A 16,279-nucleotide genomic window follows, 5' to 3' on the forward strand; every position below is an offset into this window, starting at 1 on the left:
CAAGTGCCCCCATAGGAAGGAGCTTTCTATGGGGGCAAACTCACTCCTGAGTCCTGTTGTCTGTGTCTATAGCAGTGGCGGCCCATGCATTGAGGGCGCACGGGTGCCAGGCCCCCCTTTCCCTGCTGCCACCTCCCTATCCATGTGACCGTCCCCTTTCAGGATGCCTCACACATGGAATCCTATGGTGGGGCGTTTTTATTTTGAAGCACGCGATTAGAGCCAGAGGCTCTAATCGGCTTCAAAAAAAAGGGTGGGCCCCGGGCAGAGACCACAGCGAATGAATTTTCGCTATCTACGCAATACGGTGCTTCCCCACAAATCAGGAGGCAGGTCGTGAGACCTGTTTCCCGATTGGCCAAAGCACCAGGCAAACCTATTGGATGCCTAGTGGTGCTTTAGCAAGCGGAGGAAGCATGAGAGGAGCGGACACCTCCGTGGAGGAGAGTGGAGACACAGAGGATGCTCTTCAGCCCGGTAAGTGCCGGGTGGCGGTCTAGGGTGCAAGTGCCAGCTACGAGCCCCGAGGGGGGGGGGGGTTGTGCAAGTGCCAGCAGGGGTGCAAGACATTTAGTGCTTTTTCTCTCAAATTTTTTTTTTGCCAGGGTTCCTTCAAAGTTTAGAAAATAGCTTTGCAAAACTAAAAGTAATTTAAACTCAACATGTGATGAAAGCTTTGTAAACAGAGGTTACCTTCAGCAGACTGATCAGCAGATCCAAAGATATAGGCAGCTTAACTCAATGCGAATCTTAACTTTTCCTGTACAAATTGAGTTTGATCTCACAACTTCCCATCTCCCCAACTTCTTTATTTGTCCTATGGTGTAATAGGCAGCTTCAATGACCATTATTAAGTGCTGGAGGGCAGGCCCAAGCTATATTTAATTATAAATTATTATTTTAATTACATTTATATTTAGTGATCCAAGCATCTCTCTAACTAATTCACACAAAACTTTCAGGTTTTTTTAGATGTCTTTGGAGGAATCCTCCTCAGCTTCATGTGCCTCGTGGAGACTGTGATGAGAAAGACCTGGCTTTTAAATTCCCAGATCCACCTGCCATTGCCATTATTAGGAAATCCTACACTCCCTGTCAGATAGAGGATTGAGATTCCTCTTGTTGCCATATGATGTAGGGGGCACATCTAGGATCTCCAGGAGGATAGATGCCACTACCACCCTCCCTAAAAAGTATGAGAAAATAGTATTTGATTCAACTCACCAGCATCTATCTATAAACAAAATATTAGCAATGGTCAGACAAACCAATAAATAGTACCACGCATTGTGGGCGCACGGGTGCCACCTCCTCCCCATCCCTGCTGCCGCATCCCTATCCATGTGCCTGGCCCCTCTCAGGATTCCGGACGCATGGACACCTATGGCGGGGGGGGGTGTATTTTTTTTAAGCACCTGATTAGAGCCAGAGGCTTCAAAATAGGGTGGGCTTGGGGCGCAGAGAGTGCACCCTGATCCCACCCAACTGTGGGACCATAGTGAATCAATATTCACTATTTTCACACCACAGTGCCTCCCTGCCAATCAGGAGGCAGGTCAATGAGACCTGTTTCCCGATTGACTAAAGTGCCAGAAGGACTATTGGATGGCCAGCACTCTGGTGGAAACGGGATAGAGCGGAGAAAGCTGCCTGGAGGAGCCGAGAGGCACCCGGGTGGGGGGTGCTGCAAATGTGCCGCGAGCCACCCGTGTGAGGGGGTTGTTTTGAAAATGCTGTGAGGCGCCACCTGCAGGGGGGGGGGGGGTTTGTGAAAGTGCTGTGTGGAGCCACCCGCGATGGAGGGGGGTGCTATAAAAAAAATGCCTTCAGCCACCCGGGGGGGGGGGGATTTTGGGGTGCTGTGAAAGTGCCACTAGACACTTGTGGTACTGATCTGTATACTATCTGTGGTGCTGACCTATATACCATATCTGTAATGCTGACCTATATACCATATCTTTAATGTGTCTTCATCAATTTAGACCAATATGTGTTCTGCTACGTTTTTGGTTAAAAAATCCCAATAAGCATATATTGGTTTGCGCAAAAGTTATTGCATCTACAAACTATGAGGTTTATTTATGGACTTTTTATTTTTATTTTTACTAATAATGGCGGCGATTAGCGATTTTTAGCGGGACTGTGACATTGTGTGGGGGTGCTTTGACTGGGGGAAGAGAGAGATCTGCGTTCCTGCTTAGCAGAAACAGAAAATCTCTCTCTTCCCCCCTGACAGAACGGCGATCTGCCTTGTTTACATGGGCAGACCCCCGTTCTGCCTCTCTCCCGGGAGAGATCGGCATGTGGCAGTGAACATCGGGTCCGCCAGACCCACCGATTGCCTCACGCTGTGTCCAATCACAGCAGCAGCGGGCCGCCGGGGGCATGCGTGCGTGCCCCAGACCCGGAAGAACCAGCAAAGTACAGGTATGTTGTTTAGAGCAGCCGGGCCACCCTGCTGCAGTAAATGTGCAGTGGGCAGTCTGCAAGTGGTGAAAGTGATATTAAAGTCTTGTTTTTTTTTTGTTTAAAAATAGCATGTATTGCTTATCTGCTCCGTGTAATGGTTTTGCACAGAGCAGCCCAGGTGCCTTCTCTTCTCGAGCCCCTTGTCAAAACTCCTGGCCCCTCCCTCCTGTCAAGCACCCTCATAGAGAGCAGCTTGCTATGGAGGCACCTGAGCCAAGCCGCTGCCCTGTGTGCCCATTCAGACACGGCTTGGCCCCACGCCCTCACTCTCACTGGCTCACTGACTTTGATTGACAGCAGTGGGAGTCAATGGCAGCCGCTGCTGTGTCTCAGCCAATCAGGAGGGAGAGTCCCAGACAGCCGCTGCTCTTGTGGAACACTGCTGGATGGAGATAAGGGCTCGGGTAAGTATTAGGGGGGGCTGCTCTGCACAGATTTTTTTTTATCTTAATGCATAGAAAAAATAAAATAAAAAATAAGGTAAAAAAAATAAAAAGCTTAGGCTTTATAACCACTATAGTGGGAAAACTATAGAGGGCAACAACATCTCTTTCCAATGCCTTTTGCAACATGTCCATTGCCTGGCTCTTCTGCCATGTAGACCCAAAGTGCCCATCAGTTTTTGTGTCTAGGTACAACAGCAACAACAACTATTACTGGAACTGAATAACCAGGACAAGGGATTTGATTTGATTTTTGTGTCATATAAAGTTTTTTGCTCGATGGATTAAAGAGAATGTCCATTTTTGCATCAATCCCCTCCCCCCACCGCCACCCTCTAATATCCAGCACATACAGGTGCGATTCAGACGTCTGCCAAGTATTTGGTATATATCCGAGCCCTGTGGCGTATCTGCACTGTCACTGTAAAATCCCTCACATGTGTGCAGACATACCAAGGGCAGCAGCAAAAGTCTGCTAAATCTTGGAGCCCTGGGTAACACGCTGGCTCTTGGGATAGGTGTGACGTGGCAGACCACACTGGCGCTATATAAGTACCTGAAATAAAAAAAATGTATAAACCCCAGGAGGCAGCGGGCCTGGCCTAGGCCAGAAAGCAGGGAGTGTGCTTGGCAGCACAAGAAGTAGACTACGCTATGAAAATAAAAGTGAAAACGTTCCCATTTTGATAGGGGAGAAAGAATAAAAAATAAATAAAACGGTTGCTGGAATAGATTATATTCTTCTTTTATTAACAAAGGCCTTTGACACCGGCAGTCTTGTATCATTTCTAGCTTCCACAAAACTCCTAAACACAGCAATGAAAGCCTCCAGGCATTTTTTAACAATGGCAGTAAATACTTTGTAGCAAATAAAATCCATGTTGGTAAAACACCCGGGCAGGGAGAAAAGAGAAGAGATTGTGTTATCCGTACTAGTAAAGCAGCCGTTCTCAGACAGCTTCACCTGGACCTATAAGGCTCCATTCACACCTGAGCATAGCGTTTTCAGGCAGAAAATCGTGCGTTTTTACCGCGATTTTGCAGCATTTTTTTGCGGATCTTTTACCGTGATTTTGCGGTGTTTTTTTAACCGCGTTTTGCCACGATTTTGTGCAGGGCAAAAGGTCACCAATGTAAAAAGAAGAAAAAAGCCCAAATCTGCCCTATTTCTAGCGACAAAAAAGGGTCCAGAACTTGTTTGAGCTTCAGGCGCCTTGGAGTGGAGATGTGAACCCTCTCCATAGAGAATAATAGATTTTTTTTCCCCCCTCCAGCGTTTTGTAGCTTCAGGCTTCAAGCTACAAAACGCTCAGGTGTGAATGGGGCCCCAAGTTCCTTCAGGAATTGCTAGGGGTTCATTGACCTGCCATCTGATGGTGCCTGCATATTTCCAAGGCCAATGCCAAGGGGGTACATTCTCCCACTTGTCACCAATATAAAGGGTATTTTCTAAATGAGCCCCAATGAGGTTCTCTCAGGTTTTTCTGGGGTTAAAAGGTTGAGAAAGGCAGTAATAAAGCACACCGGTTGTAGAATTGTACACACCATATCCTGGGACATCTTTATAGTAATAACAAACCATTTATTAAGGTTCCTACTCTTCCCTTTATGTGGCCCATAAACACAACAATAAATCAACTTAGTCTTTTTGGACATTCTTTTAACAACCAAAAGACTTATTTGGTTTGAATCTGACAAATACAGTCAAAGTGGTTTTCTAAAAATAGAAGTTTTTTTTATTTTAATGGGTTCTATGTAATAAGGAAGAAAAAATCTTCTGTGTGCAGCCCCAGCCCCCCTTCATACTTACCTGAGCCCCATCTCAATCCAGCACAGTGCATGAGAGTAGCATCTCTCTCTCCTTACTGGACAGAGAGCCATTAGCTCATGCTGCTGTCAATCACACCCATTGAGGAGAGAGTAGGGGGGGGGGGGGGGGGGCAGGGCTAAGCAAGCCCAAACGAGTGCCCCCATAGCAAGTGGCTTGCTATAGGGCAGTGATGGCGAACCTTGGCACCCCAGATGTTTTGGAACTACATGTCCCATGATGCTCATGCCCTCTGCGGTGTAGTGGTGCATCATGGGAAATAGTTCCAAAACATCTGGGGTGCCAAGGTTCGCCATCACTGCTATAGGGGCACTCAGCTAAAGGGAGGAGCCAGAAGCGCTGGCGAGGGACCAAAGAAGAGGATCAGGACTGCTCTGTGCAAAACCATGACACAGAGCAGGTAAGTATAACATGCTTGTTATTTAAAAAAAATAAAAAATAAATGTATAATACATATATTTTACACACCACACACTATATTGTCAAAAGTATTGGGACACCTGCTTTTACACGCACATGAAATTTAACGCAAAGGGCCACCCTTAAAAAAAAAAAAAAAAAAAAAATTATATATATATATATATATAGCATTAAAATAAAAATAAAAAAAATCAATAAAAAAAATGTAACTTACTAGAAACCCCTGTTGCTAGGCAGCCTTCCTAATCTGCCTCGTCCTATTCTGCCTGTTTCCTCCTCTTCAGCGATCGGCCCCGTTGCCTTCTGGGACATGTGTGTGTCCCAGAACACAACAGGGCCATTCACAAAACGGCGCACGACTCGCGCATGCGCAGTAGGAATCGGGCAGGGAAGCAGCAAGGCTCTACTGCCCGTTTCCCTTCATTAAGATGCCAGCGCCAACACCCGATCTGATGGACGGATTGGCCTCGGGGGGCGGCCGACATCGTAGGCTTGCTGGACAAGTAATTGTCCTTATTAAAAGTCAGCAACTCCAGTGTTTGTAGCTGCTGATTTTCAATAAAAACATTGCGGCCGGAACACCCCTTTAATGGCATCCCAGTCTTAGCCCGTAGGGTTTAATATTGAGTTGGCCCACCCTTTGCAGCTATAACAGCTTCAACTCTTCTGGGAAGGCTGTCCACAAGGTTTAGGAGTGTGTCTATGGGAGTGTTTGACCATTCTTCCAGAAGTGCATTTGTGAGGTCAGGCACTGATGCTGGACATGAAGGCTTGTCTCACAGTCTCCTCTCGAATTCATACAAAAGGCATTCTATCGGGTTGAGGTCAGGACTCTGTGCAGGCCAGTCAAGTTCCTCCACCCCAAACACGCTCATCCATGTCTTTATGGACCTTGCTTTGTGCACTGGTGAGAAAGTCATGTTTGAACAGGAAGGGGCCATCCCCAAACTGTTGCCACAAAGTTGGGAGCATAAAATTGTCCAAAATGTCTTGGTATGCTGACACCTTAAGAGTTCCCTTCACTGAAACTAAGGGGCCAAGCCCAACCCCTGAAAAACAACCCCACACCCTAATCCCCCTCCACCAAATGATTATTATAGATTATAGATATGGATGAGCGAGTTTGGGGTGGAGAAACTTGACTGGCCTGTAGTGCATTGCGATTTGAGCGCTGTGCAGAAAGCGGCCGCTTCTTTCTGGCATGGCATTGTGGTGTGAAACAGCCCTCTGAGCCCATCCCTGGAAGCGCCCCTCAGAGTGTATCCCCGGGGAGCGCCCCCTCAGAGTGTATCCCCGGGGAGCGCCCCCTCAGAGCGTATCCCCGGGGAGCGCCCCCTCAGAGCGTATCCCCGGGGAGCGCCCCCTCAGAGCGTATCCCCGGGGAGCGCCCCCTCAGAGCGTATCCCCGGGTAGAGAGCGTATCCCGGGTAATGGCACCTCTGGACTGGTCGGGCCCCCAGACTGCAGAGCTCAGCAACTAACCTGCAGTGAGAAAACAGGTAAGTTCCAGCACACTGGGCCCCAGAAACCCTCCATAAGGCCCCAGTCCCGGACAGTAGGAGGGCCAGTTCCGGGTACACAGGAAGTGACAGGTCCTCTTCATACAAACTTCCAGAGCGTATTCCGGGTAGCGCCCCTCAGAGCGTATCCCCGGGTAGCGCTCTTCAATGCGTATCCCCGGCTAGCGCCCCTCCGAGCGTATCCCCGGATAGCGCCTCTCAGAGCGTATACCCGGCTAGCGCCCCTCAGTGCGCATCCCCGGGTAGCGCCCCTCAGTGCGCATCCCCGGGTAGCGCCCCTCAGTGCGCATCCCCGGGTAGCGCCCCTCAGTGCGCATCCCCGGGTAGCGCTCCTCAGTGCGCATCCCCGGGTAGCGCCCCTCAGTGCGCATCCCCGGGTAGCGCCCCTCAGTGCGCATCCCCGGGTAGCGCCCCTCAGTGCGCATCCCCGGGTAGCGCCCCTCAGTGCGCATCCCCGGGTAGCGCCCCTCAGTGCGCATCCCCGGGTAGCGCCCCTCAGTGCGCATCCCCGGGTAGCGCTCCTCAGTGCGCATCCCCGGGCAGCGTCCCCTCAGAGCATATCCCCGGGTAGAGTCCCCTCAGAGCGTATATCCCCAGGTAGCACCCCCTCAGAGCGTATCCCCAGGTAGAGGTAATGGCACCTCTGGACTGATTGGACCCCCAGGCTGCAGAGCTCAGCAACTAACCTGCAGTGAGAAAACAGGTAAGTTCCAGCACACTGGGTCCCAGAAACCCTCCATAAGGCCCCAGTCCCGGACAGGAGGGGGGCCAGTCCCGGACAGGAGGGGGGCCAGTCCCGGACAGGAGGGGGGCCAGTCCCGGACAGAAGGGGGGCCAGTCCCGGTCAGTAGGGGGGCCAGTCCCGGTCAGTAGGGGGGCCAGTCTTGGGCAGAAGGGGGGGCCAGTCCCAGACAGGAGAGGGGCCAGTCCCGGACAGGAGGGGGGCCAGTCCCGGACAGGAGGGGGGCCAGTCCCGGACAGGAGGGGGGCCAGTCTTGGGCAGAAGGGGGGGGCCAGTCCCGGACAGTAGGAGGGCCAATCCCGGACACCAGAGGGGCCAGTCCCGGGTACACAGGAAGTGACAGGTCCTCTTCATAGCACCAGGGGGGCCAGTCCCGGGTACATAGGAAGTGACAGGTCCTTTTCATAGCACCAGGGGGGCCAGTCCCGGGTACATAGGAAGTGACAGGTCCTTTTCATAGCACCAGGGGGGCCAGTCCCGGGTACACAGGAAGTGACAGGTCCTCTTCATACAAACTTGCAGACAAGTCATACAATATGTGTAGGGGGAGGGGAGCGGCTCTGTGCAGAGTACACACAGGGCTCCTCTCAGCCCGGGGGAAGGAGACGAGCACTGACCTGGATGTGAGCACCGGGGCCGCCATAGCAGAAGAGGAGGCGGCTGGTCACGGGACCCGATGGACGGAGCTCTACACACACCCCTCAGTCATACACAGCCGGTGCGGGGGAGCTCTAGAAATGTCTGCCGAGCCCAGCTCCGGGTTGCTATGCAGCAAATGATCGCTCACAGAAAACATTCAGATATTCTGCTTTATTTATTTTTTCTACTTTATTTTTATTTTTTATTTTATTTCTTGGGAGGAGAAAAAGAAAATTGAACGCGTAGTCGGCAGGATTCGAACCTGCGCGGGGAGACCCCAATGGATTTCTAGTCCATCGCCTTAACCACTCGGCCACGACTACTTCTGTGATGTAAGCACAGGTTGAGGGGTTTGGTGGATACAGTTCTGTCAGTGCTGGTTACTTATTCCATACTTTACACTACATAAGTCACTGCAAGCTATTATATGTGTTGTAGCAGAGGGTGATATGTGTATATAATGTCAATACTTATTTATTTATAACCACCCCCAACTGCGTTTTAATGCCCCAGGAGCGATAGGTGCGACAACTAACCCCGGGGCGCTGGATGCACTAAAACGCAGGGAGGCGCACAGCAGATAGCCACTATAGTTCTCTGCCACTCCTGCTGTGTGATAGTGTATACCCCCCACCCTCTCCTGGGCATTATAGTTCTCCCTAACCCCCCTGCTGGGCACTATTGTTCTCAAACCCTGAGTGCTGGGCACTATTGTTCTCACACCCCGGGCACTATCGTTCTCCCTCACCTCCTGCTGGGCACTATTGTTCTCAAACCCTGGGTACTATAGCTCCCCCTCACCCCCTGCTGGGCACTACTGTTCTCACACCCTGGGTACTATAGCTCCCCCTCACCCCCTGCTGGGCACTACTGTTCTCACACCCTGGGCACTATTGTTCTCCCTCACCCCCTGCTGGGCACTATTGTTCTCATACCCTGGGTACTATAGTTCCCCCTCGCCCCCTGCTGGGCACTACTGTTCTCACACCCTGGGCACTATCGTTCTCCCTCACCCCCTGCTGGGCACGATTGTTCTCAAAACCTGGGTACTATAGTTCCCCCTCACCCCCTGCTGGGCACTACTGTTCTCACACCCTGGGCACTATCGTTCTCCCTCACCCCCTGCTGGGCACGATTGTTCTCAAAACCTGGGTACTATAGTTCCCCTCACCCCCTGCTGGGCACTACTGTTCTCACACCCTGGGCACTATCGTTCTCCCTCACCCCCTGCTGAGCACAATTGTTCTCAAAACCTGGGTACTATAGTTCCCCCTTTCCCCCTGCTGGGCACTATTGTTCTCACACCCTGGGCACTATCGTTCTCCCTCACACCCTGCTGGGCACTATTGTTCTCACAGCCTGGGCCTTATCGTTCTCCCTTACCCCCTGCTGTATGCTACTGTTCTCACACCCTGGGCACAATCTCTCACCCCCTTCTGGGCACTATTGTTCTCACACTCTGGGCACTATCATTCTCCCTCACCCCCTGCTGGGTACTACTGTTCTCACACCCTGGACACTATTGTTCTCCTTCAACCCCTGCTGGGCACTATTGTTCTCACACCTTTGGCACTATAGTTCTCCCTCACCCCCTGCTGAGCACTATTCTCTTGCTGGGCACTATGTTTTTCCCTCTCCCCATGTGGCCACTATTGTTCTCCCCGCCCCTGCTGGGCACTACTGTTCTCACACCTTGGGCACTATAGTTCACCCCTTGCTCGGCACTATAATTTCCCCTTCCCTTCGCTGGGCACTAAAGTTTTCCTCCTCTCCTCCGCTGATCACTTTTGTTCTCCTCCACCCCTTCCCTGGGTTCTATTGTTATTTAAACATTCTCCATCACCTTTGCTGGGCACCATTGTTCCCCCACCCCCACGAGCACTATTTTTCTTCCCACTGGGCGTTATTTCTCCTCGTGCTGGAAAATATTGTTTTTCCCACTGGGCTGTTCTTCTCCCTGGGCACTATAGCTCCCATCCCCCTTATGCTGATCACTATTCTTTCTCCCCACCCCCACCGGGCCTTTTTTTTTTCCCCCACCCTTGCTGGGCACTACTGTTCTCCCTCCCTGGGCATTATATTTCACCCCCTTGCTGGGCACTAAAGTTTTCCTCCTTCCTTCCGCTGAGCACTATTTTCTCCTTCACCCCTTCTCTGGGCACTATAGTTATCTAACTGTTCTCCCTCACCTTTGCTGAGCACTATTGTCTCCCCCCACTATAGTTCTTTTCACTGGGCATTATTGTTCCTTAATTCTGGAAAATATTGTTTATCCCACCAGGCTGTTCATCTCCCTGGGCCCTATAGTTCTCCCTCTCCTTTGGATGAGCACTATTCTTCCTCTTCATCCCTGTTGGGCACTATGATTGTCCCACACCCACTGCTGGACATTATAGTTCTCACCAACCCCCACTGGTCACTATAGTTCTTCCCACTGGGCAATATTGTTCCTCATGCTGGATACTATTATTCTTCCCACGGAGCTGTTCATCACCCTGGGCACTATAGCGCTCCTCCTTAGTCTGCTGAGCACTACTCTTCCTCTCCACCCCCAATGGGCAATATAATTCTCCCCCACCCTCTGATAGGCACTATATTTCTGTAACAATGTGCATTGTTATTGTTATGCAGAACTTTATTTGGCCACAGGATGGCAGTGCTTCACACCTTAGTTATCACAAGACCCAATACAGGAATGCTGGGGACGATGGTATTTGTATGCTGTAAACGGGATTTTTTCATCTAGATTAGCTGAAACTGAACCACACAGCCCAAGGGAGCTGGAAAAGGGGCAAGTGTATTTAAAAATGAGAAAGCTCGGAACACAGGGGGTAGATGGAAGTAGACATGTGCATACTGAAATATTTTGTTTTTCGGAATTTTGTTTTCGTTCGAAAAATACATTTAATTATTAACTCCCAAAATTAGTTTTTATTTATTTTGTTTCGTTAAAAAATGCATTCGTCTGAAAATCCGGAATAATTAAGGTCAAATCTGTCATTGAAGGCTTATGGTCTCTGTCGAATGTTCTAAGAAGATTCGACGGAGCAGCTAAACTCTACGACGCCGCAATCGTACATTTACGGACGAATGATCCGCCTACAAGTTATAGTAGAATTCTAATGTTGAATGACACTAGTAATAATTATATTTATTAATTATTATTACTAGTTTACCAAAATTAGAATTCTTCTATAGCCTATGGGCGGAGCATTTGACCATAAATGTCAACTCGCAGCAACTGCATCCTCAAATCTTCATGTTGAATCTTTTCTCTCTATGTTGAATAATCTTGAACTAATAGAGTTAGGTTAGGCACATTCCATCTTTTTTGCTAGTGTCTCTATAATGTCGAATCTTTTCTCTCTATGTAGAATAATCTTGGACTAATAGAGCTAAGGTTAAGCGCATTAAACCACAGGTTCGATGGACACAGATCGCTATTGTTAGTGTCATGTTGAATCTCTTATCTATATCCAACTGTTGTCACAACGAAAACGAAAATAAAGTCACTAACTCCGTTGATCTACTTGTTGTCACCAAAACCTGGTTTCATGAATCTGACACTGCTTCTCCTGCTTCCGTCTCCCATGGTGGCTTTCTCTGGACTCACTCCCTTAGACCCAGTAGACGCAAGGGAGGTGGAGCGGAAATGCTTCTATCCCCATAGAGCACCTTCCAGGTTCTTTGCCCCCTCTCTATCCCTCTAATCATTTGAAGCTCATGGTATACGTCTATTTTCTCAAATTTCTTTAAGAATTGCTGTGACCTACCAGCCCCCTGGACCAATATCAACTTTCCTTGATTATTTCTCTGCCTGGCTACCGTACTTTCTCACTTCTGAAATTCCCACAATCATTCTAGGCAATGTCAACAATCCCGGTTAGTACTAACACTCCTGCTACTTCTAAACTTCTTAAGCCCCGTACACACTGTCAGATTGTCTGCTGAGTTTTTCCTTCAGATTTACCAAAACCATGTAGTAGAAGGGCCTGTCTGATTGCATACACATTGAAACTCCTAAGGTTTGACCTCATATTATATGGTTTTGGTAAATCTGAAGGAAAAACTCAGCAGACAATCTGATAGTGTGTACGACGGGGCTTTAGTCTAACCTCCTCATTTAACCCGAAGAAATGGATACATGCTTCTACTCTGATGGCAACCCCCTTGACCTTATATTCTCCTACTTATGCACTCTGTGGAACCTCTCCAACAATCCTTTTCCCCTCTCTGATCACCACCTTATTAGTTTCTCTCTCTCCCTGTCTTCCATCACCTTTCCCTCCAACCACCTAACAATTACCCATAGAAACCTTCACCACTTCAACCCTTCTCTTCTCTATTCTGCTACTGACCATCTCTATGACAAAATCTCACCCCTGTCCTGGCCCAATCTAGCCACTTCTGTCTACAATAAATCCCTGTCCTCCACCCTGGACAAGCTCACCCGCCTCACTACATACAGAATCAAACCCTGACCCCTACAACCCTGGCAATCAGATGACACCAGAAGTCACAAAAAACAGCCGTGCTTTTGAGCATCTGTGGCATATGACTAAGTCTCGCAAAGACTTCAACCAATATAAATCTGCTCTCCAAATAAAAAATACAATTCTTGCCTCCACGCTTCACGCAGACCTATTTTATCACTCTCATTAACAATTTCCCATCCAGTCCCCATCAACACTTCTCTAACTTTAACTCTCTACTTTGCCCCCACCTACTAACACACTCACTGCACAGGAGATTGCCAATCACTTCAGATATAAGATTGATAGGATTTGTGATGAAATCTCCACTCTAAAGATACCCTCCCCCTCACCTAACACCCCATGTCCATGGCTACACTCAACCCTTATTTCAACCGTGCTACTATAGAAGAGGTTGTTAAACTTATTTCTAAAGCTCACCTAACCACCTCTCCCCTGGACCCTATTTCCTCTCAAATACTGCAGTCACCCCCTGGCTCTATCCTTCACTCTCTAACTCACATATTTAATCTCTTCCTCTCTTTTGGCATCTTCCCCAACTAAAACATGCACTAGTCACCCTCATACTTAAAAAGCCTTCCCTGGACTTCACTAATCTTAACAACCTACGCCCCATCTCCTTGCTCCCCTTTTCCTCTAAACTCCTTGAACGCCTGGTCTACAATCAGCAGAGTGACCACCTCATTAAGAATAACTTTCTTGATTCCCTTCAGTCTGTATTTCGCCCCCAATACGCCACAGAAACTGCTCTCCTAAAACTCAAAAACGATTTACTAACAGCAAAAACCAATGGATATTATTCTGTACTCCTACTTCTGGACCTTTCAGCTGCTTTGATATGGTTGACCACCCCCTCCTCCTCAAAAAACTTTACTCTTTTTATCTCCATGACTGTGCGCTTCACTGGTTCTCATCCTACCTATCCCACCGCACCTTCAGTGTCACTTACAACTCTACTTCCTCCTTTCTGTCTGTCGGGGTCCCCCAAGGTCCTGTTCTTGGACCTCATCTATTGTCAATCTAAACCTCCTCCTTGGGTCAGCCTCCTGTGGCTGTCAATATCTTTTCTGATGACACCCAAATTTATTTCTCTAACCCTCAGCTGACAACATCAGTCTCCTCGCATATCACTAATTTACTGACCGATATATCAGTTTGGATGTCACACCATGTCGTAAAACTCAATCTTTTCAAAACTGAGCTTCTCATATTTCCTCCCCCCTCATGCCCCTTCCCCTGACTTCTCTGTCAAGATCAGTGGCACAACCATCAACCCATCTACGCATTCCAAGGTATTAGGTGTAATCCTGGACACTGAACTCTACTTTTGGCCCCACATCCAATCATTTTCCAAAGCTTGCTGCCTCAACCTCCACAACATCTCAAAAATACGCCCTTTGCTAACCAATGACACCACCAAGCTCCTAGTCCACTCCCTGGTTATGTCTTGCCTCGACTACTGCAACTTCCTCCTCATTGGCTTACCTTTACATAGGCCACCCCCCTTCAGTCCATCATGAATGCTGCTGCCAGACTCATCCACCTTACAAACTGCTCAGTGTCTACTACCCCTCTCAATCAATCTCTCCATTGGCTGCCACTCACCCAACAAATTCAATTCAAAATACTAACAATAACTTACAAAGCCATCCGCAATTTGACCCTCAGCTACATCACTAACCTAGTTTCAAAATACCAACCAAATCGTTCTCTTCGTTCCTCCCAAGACCGCTTTCTAGTTTCCTTGTCTCCTCCTCCCATGCTCGCCTCCAGGATTTCTCCCGAGCCTCTTCCATCCTATGGAATTCCCTACCCCAATCTCCTACTCTATCCACTTTTAGGCGATCCCTGAAAACTTTTTCTGCCCCCACCCCACAGCTCTACTTTTTTCTCCATCAGCTCATCCCCTACAGTTATTACCTTTTGTATCACTTGCCCCTTCCTTTTAGATTGGAAGCTTTTAATGAGCAGGGCCCTCTGATTCCTCCTGTATTGAATTGTATTGTAACTGTACTGTCTGCCCTCACGTTGTAAAGTTCTGCGAAAACTGTTGGCGCTATATAAATCCTGTAATGTAATAATATTATTGCAAGACCTAGCTGTATTGGGCTGGGGTTGGAAAATGGCACAAGTTGCCAGAGAGCTGGGCATCCTGAAGATGCAGGTCAGCAGAATCTGCAGGCAGACGGACTGGGTCACCACCATCTGCACAGCCACACCCTAAAGGGGGCACCCCAACAGGAAGGTCATCGCTTTGCCCTGCTGTGCTGTAGGACCTGGTGAGAGGTCTCCGAACCCATAGAACACCGCAATAGTTTCAAGTGTGTTTGTTGTTCCCAGTTGCTTGAATTCAGAATAAAGACCTCTACCTTCAGACACGAGCGCTATAACCCATTCAGTGCTGCAGCTTACCACACTTAGCTGTATATATTAACACTGCCTGCAAGATACTAGAGATTACCCCCTTCGCCTCCCTGCTAGGCAGGAACCCTGCACACATTTTATCGTAGGTTCTAGCCATCCAACTAAGGAATTAGCTTCTTAAGTCCAGTTTCCATTTAAAGGGACATACTTCTGCCAAATTTTATCTTCCCCATCCCTCCTCCTCTCAATCTGTTAAAGCAACCTCTGTTTGTCATCTGATGTCCTTAAACTGGCTCTTCATATTACCCTTGCCTATTAACCACTTTCCGACCACCTACTGCAGAATTACTGCGGCAGGTTGGCTCCATTGTGCGAAATGAGGTACCTGTACGTCATTTCATGCAATAGACACTGGGGGTGCCTGTGTGTCACCAGAGGCACACACGTGCTTATTGGACAGTTGGAGAGCCAATTAGCGGGTCTGGTGGACCCGATGTCTGGCGGTCACCCGCGATTTTTCCCCAGAGAGGCAGAACGTTGATCTGCCTATGTAAACAAGGTAGATCACTGTTCTGACAGGGAAGAAGATGGAGATCTTGTGTTCCTGCTAACCCTTTGATCGCCCCTGATGTTAACCCCTTCCCAGCCAGTGTCATTAGTAAAATCGCAGTGCATATTTTTAGCACTGATCACTGTAATGTCATCGGTTCCCAAAAAAAGTGTCAGTGAACCGTCAGATTTGTCTCCCACAATGTCGCAGTCCCGTTAAAAATCGCTGATCACCGCCATTACTAATAAAAAAAAAAATGACTAAATAAAAATGCCATAAAAATATCCCATAGTTTGTAGACGCGATAACTTTTGCGAAATCAATCAATATACGCTTATTTGGATTTTCTTTACCAAAAACATGTAGCAGAATACATATTGGCCTAAATTAATGAAGAAATTATATTTTTTTAAATTTTTTTTGGACAGAAAGTAAAAAATATTGTTTTTTTTTTATTTATTCAAAATTGTCGCCTTTTTTTGTTTATAGCGCAAAAAATAAAAACCGCAGAGATGATCAAATACCACCAAAAGAAAGCTCTATTTGTGGGGAAAAAAAGGACATCTTTATTTGGGTACAGCCTCGCACAGTGCAGCATCACAAAAAATGGCCTGGTTATTAAGGGGGTAAAACCTTCCGACCCTGAAATGGTTAAAGGGGCAGTCTGTTGGCTACATTACCATACCTTGGGTAACTCTGTTAAAATGTTTAAAGCGGTTGTAAACCACGGCTGGTAAAAAACACCTGTAAGGCAGTTGTATAATGTGCTAGTATGAACTGCATACTAGCACATTATGGAATACTTACCTTA

At 48.1% G+C, this 16,279-nt stretch overlaps 1 protein-coding gene and 1 non-coding gene across 2 annotated transcripts in view; both read right to left on the reverse strand.

Annotated features, from left to right (window-relative positions):
* Window positions 1–8,198, reverse strand: part of HS1BP3 (HCLS1 binding protein 3) — a 202,261-nt gene extending 194,063 nt beyond the window's left edge. The window contains exon 1 of the mRNA XM_077488849.1: window positions 8,040–8,198. Coding sequence (XP_077344975.1) covers window positions 8,040–8,065 — 26 coding nt within the window. The 5' untranslated portion in view covers window positions 8,066–8,198. The remainder of the gene's footprint in view (window positions 1–8,039) is intronic.
* A 104-nt stretch (window positions 8,199–8,302) lies between these two features.
* On the reverse strand, window positions 8,303–8,384 carry TRNAS-AGA (transfer RNA serine (anticodon AGA)). The gene has a single exon. It is a non-coding gene; the product is annotated as a tRNA-Ser (tRNA).
* Window positions 8,385–16,279: the final 7,895 nt, after the last annotated feature.

Source organism: Lithobates pipiens, unplaced genomic scaffold, assembly GCF_037356315.1.
Source record: "Lithobates pipiens isolate NorthernLeopardFrog02 unplaced genomic scaffold, aLitPip1_a1.2 Scaffold_18, whole genome shotgun sequence".
Lineage (NCBI taxonomy): Eukaryota > Metazoa > Chordata > Amphibia > Anura > Ranidae > Lithobates > Lithobates pipiens.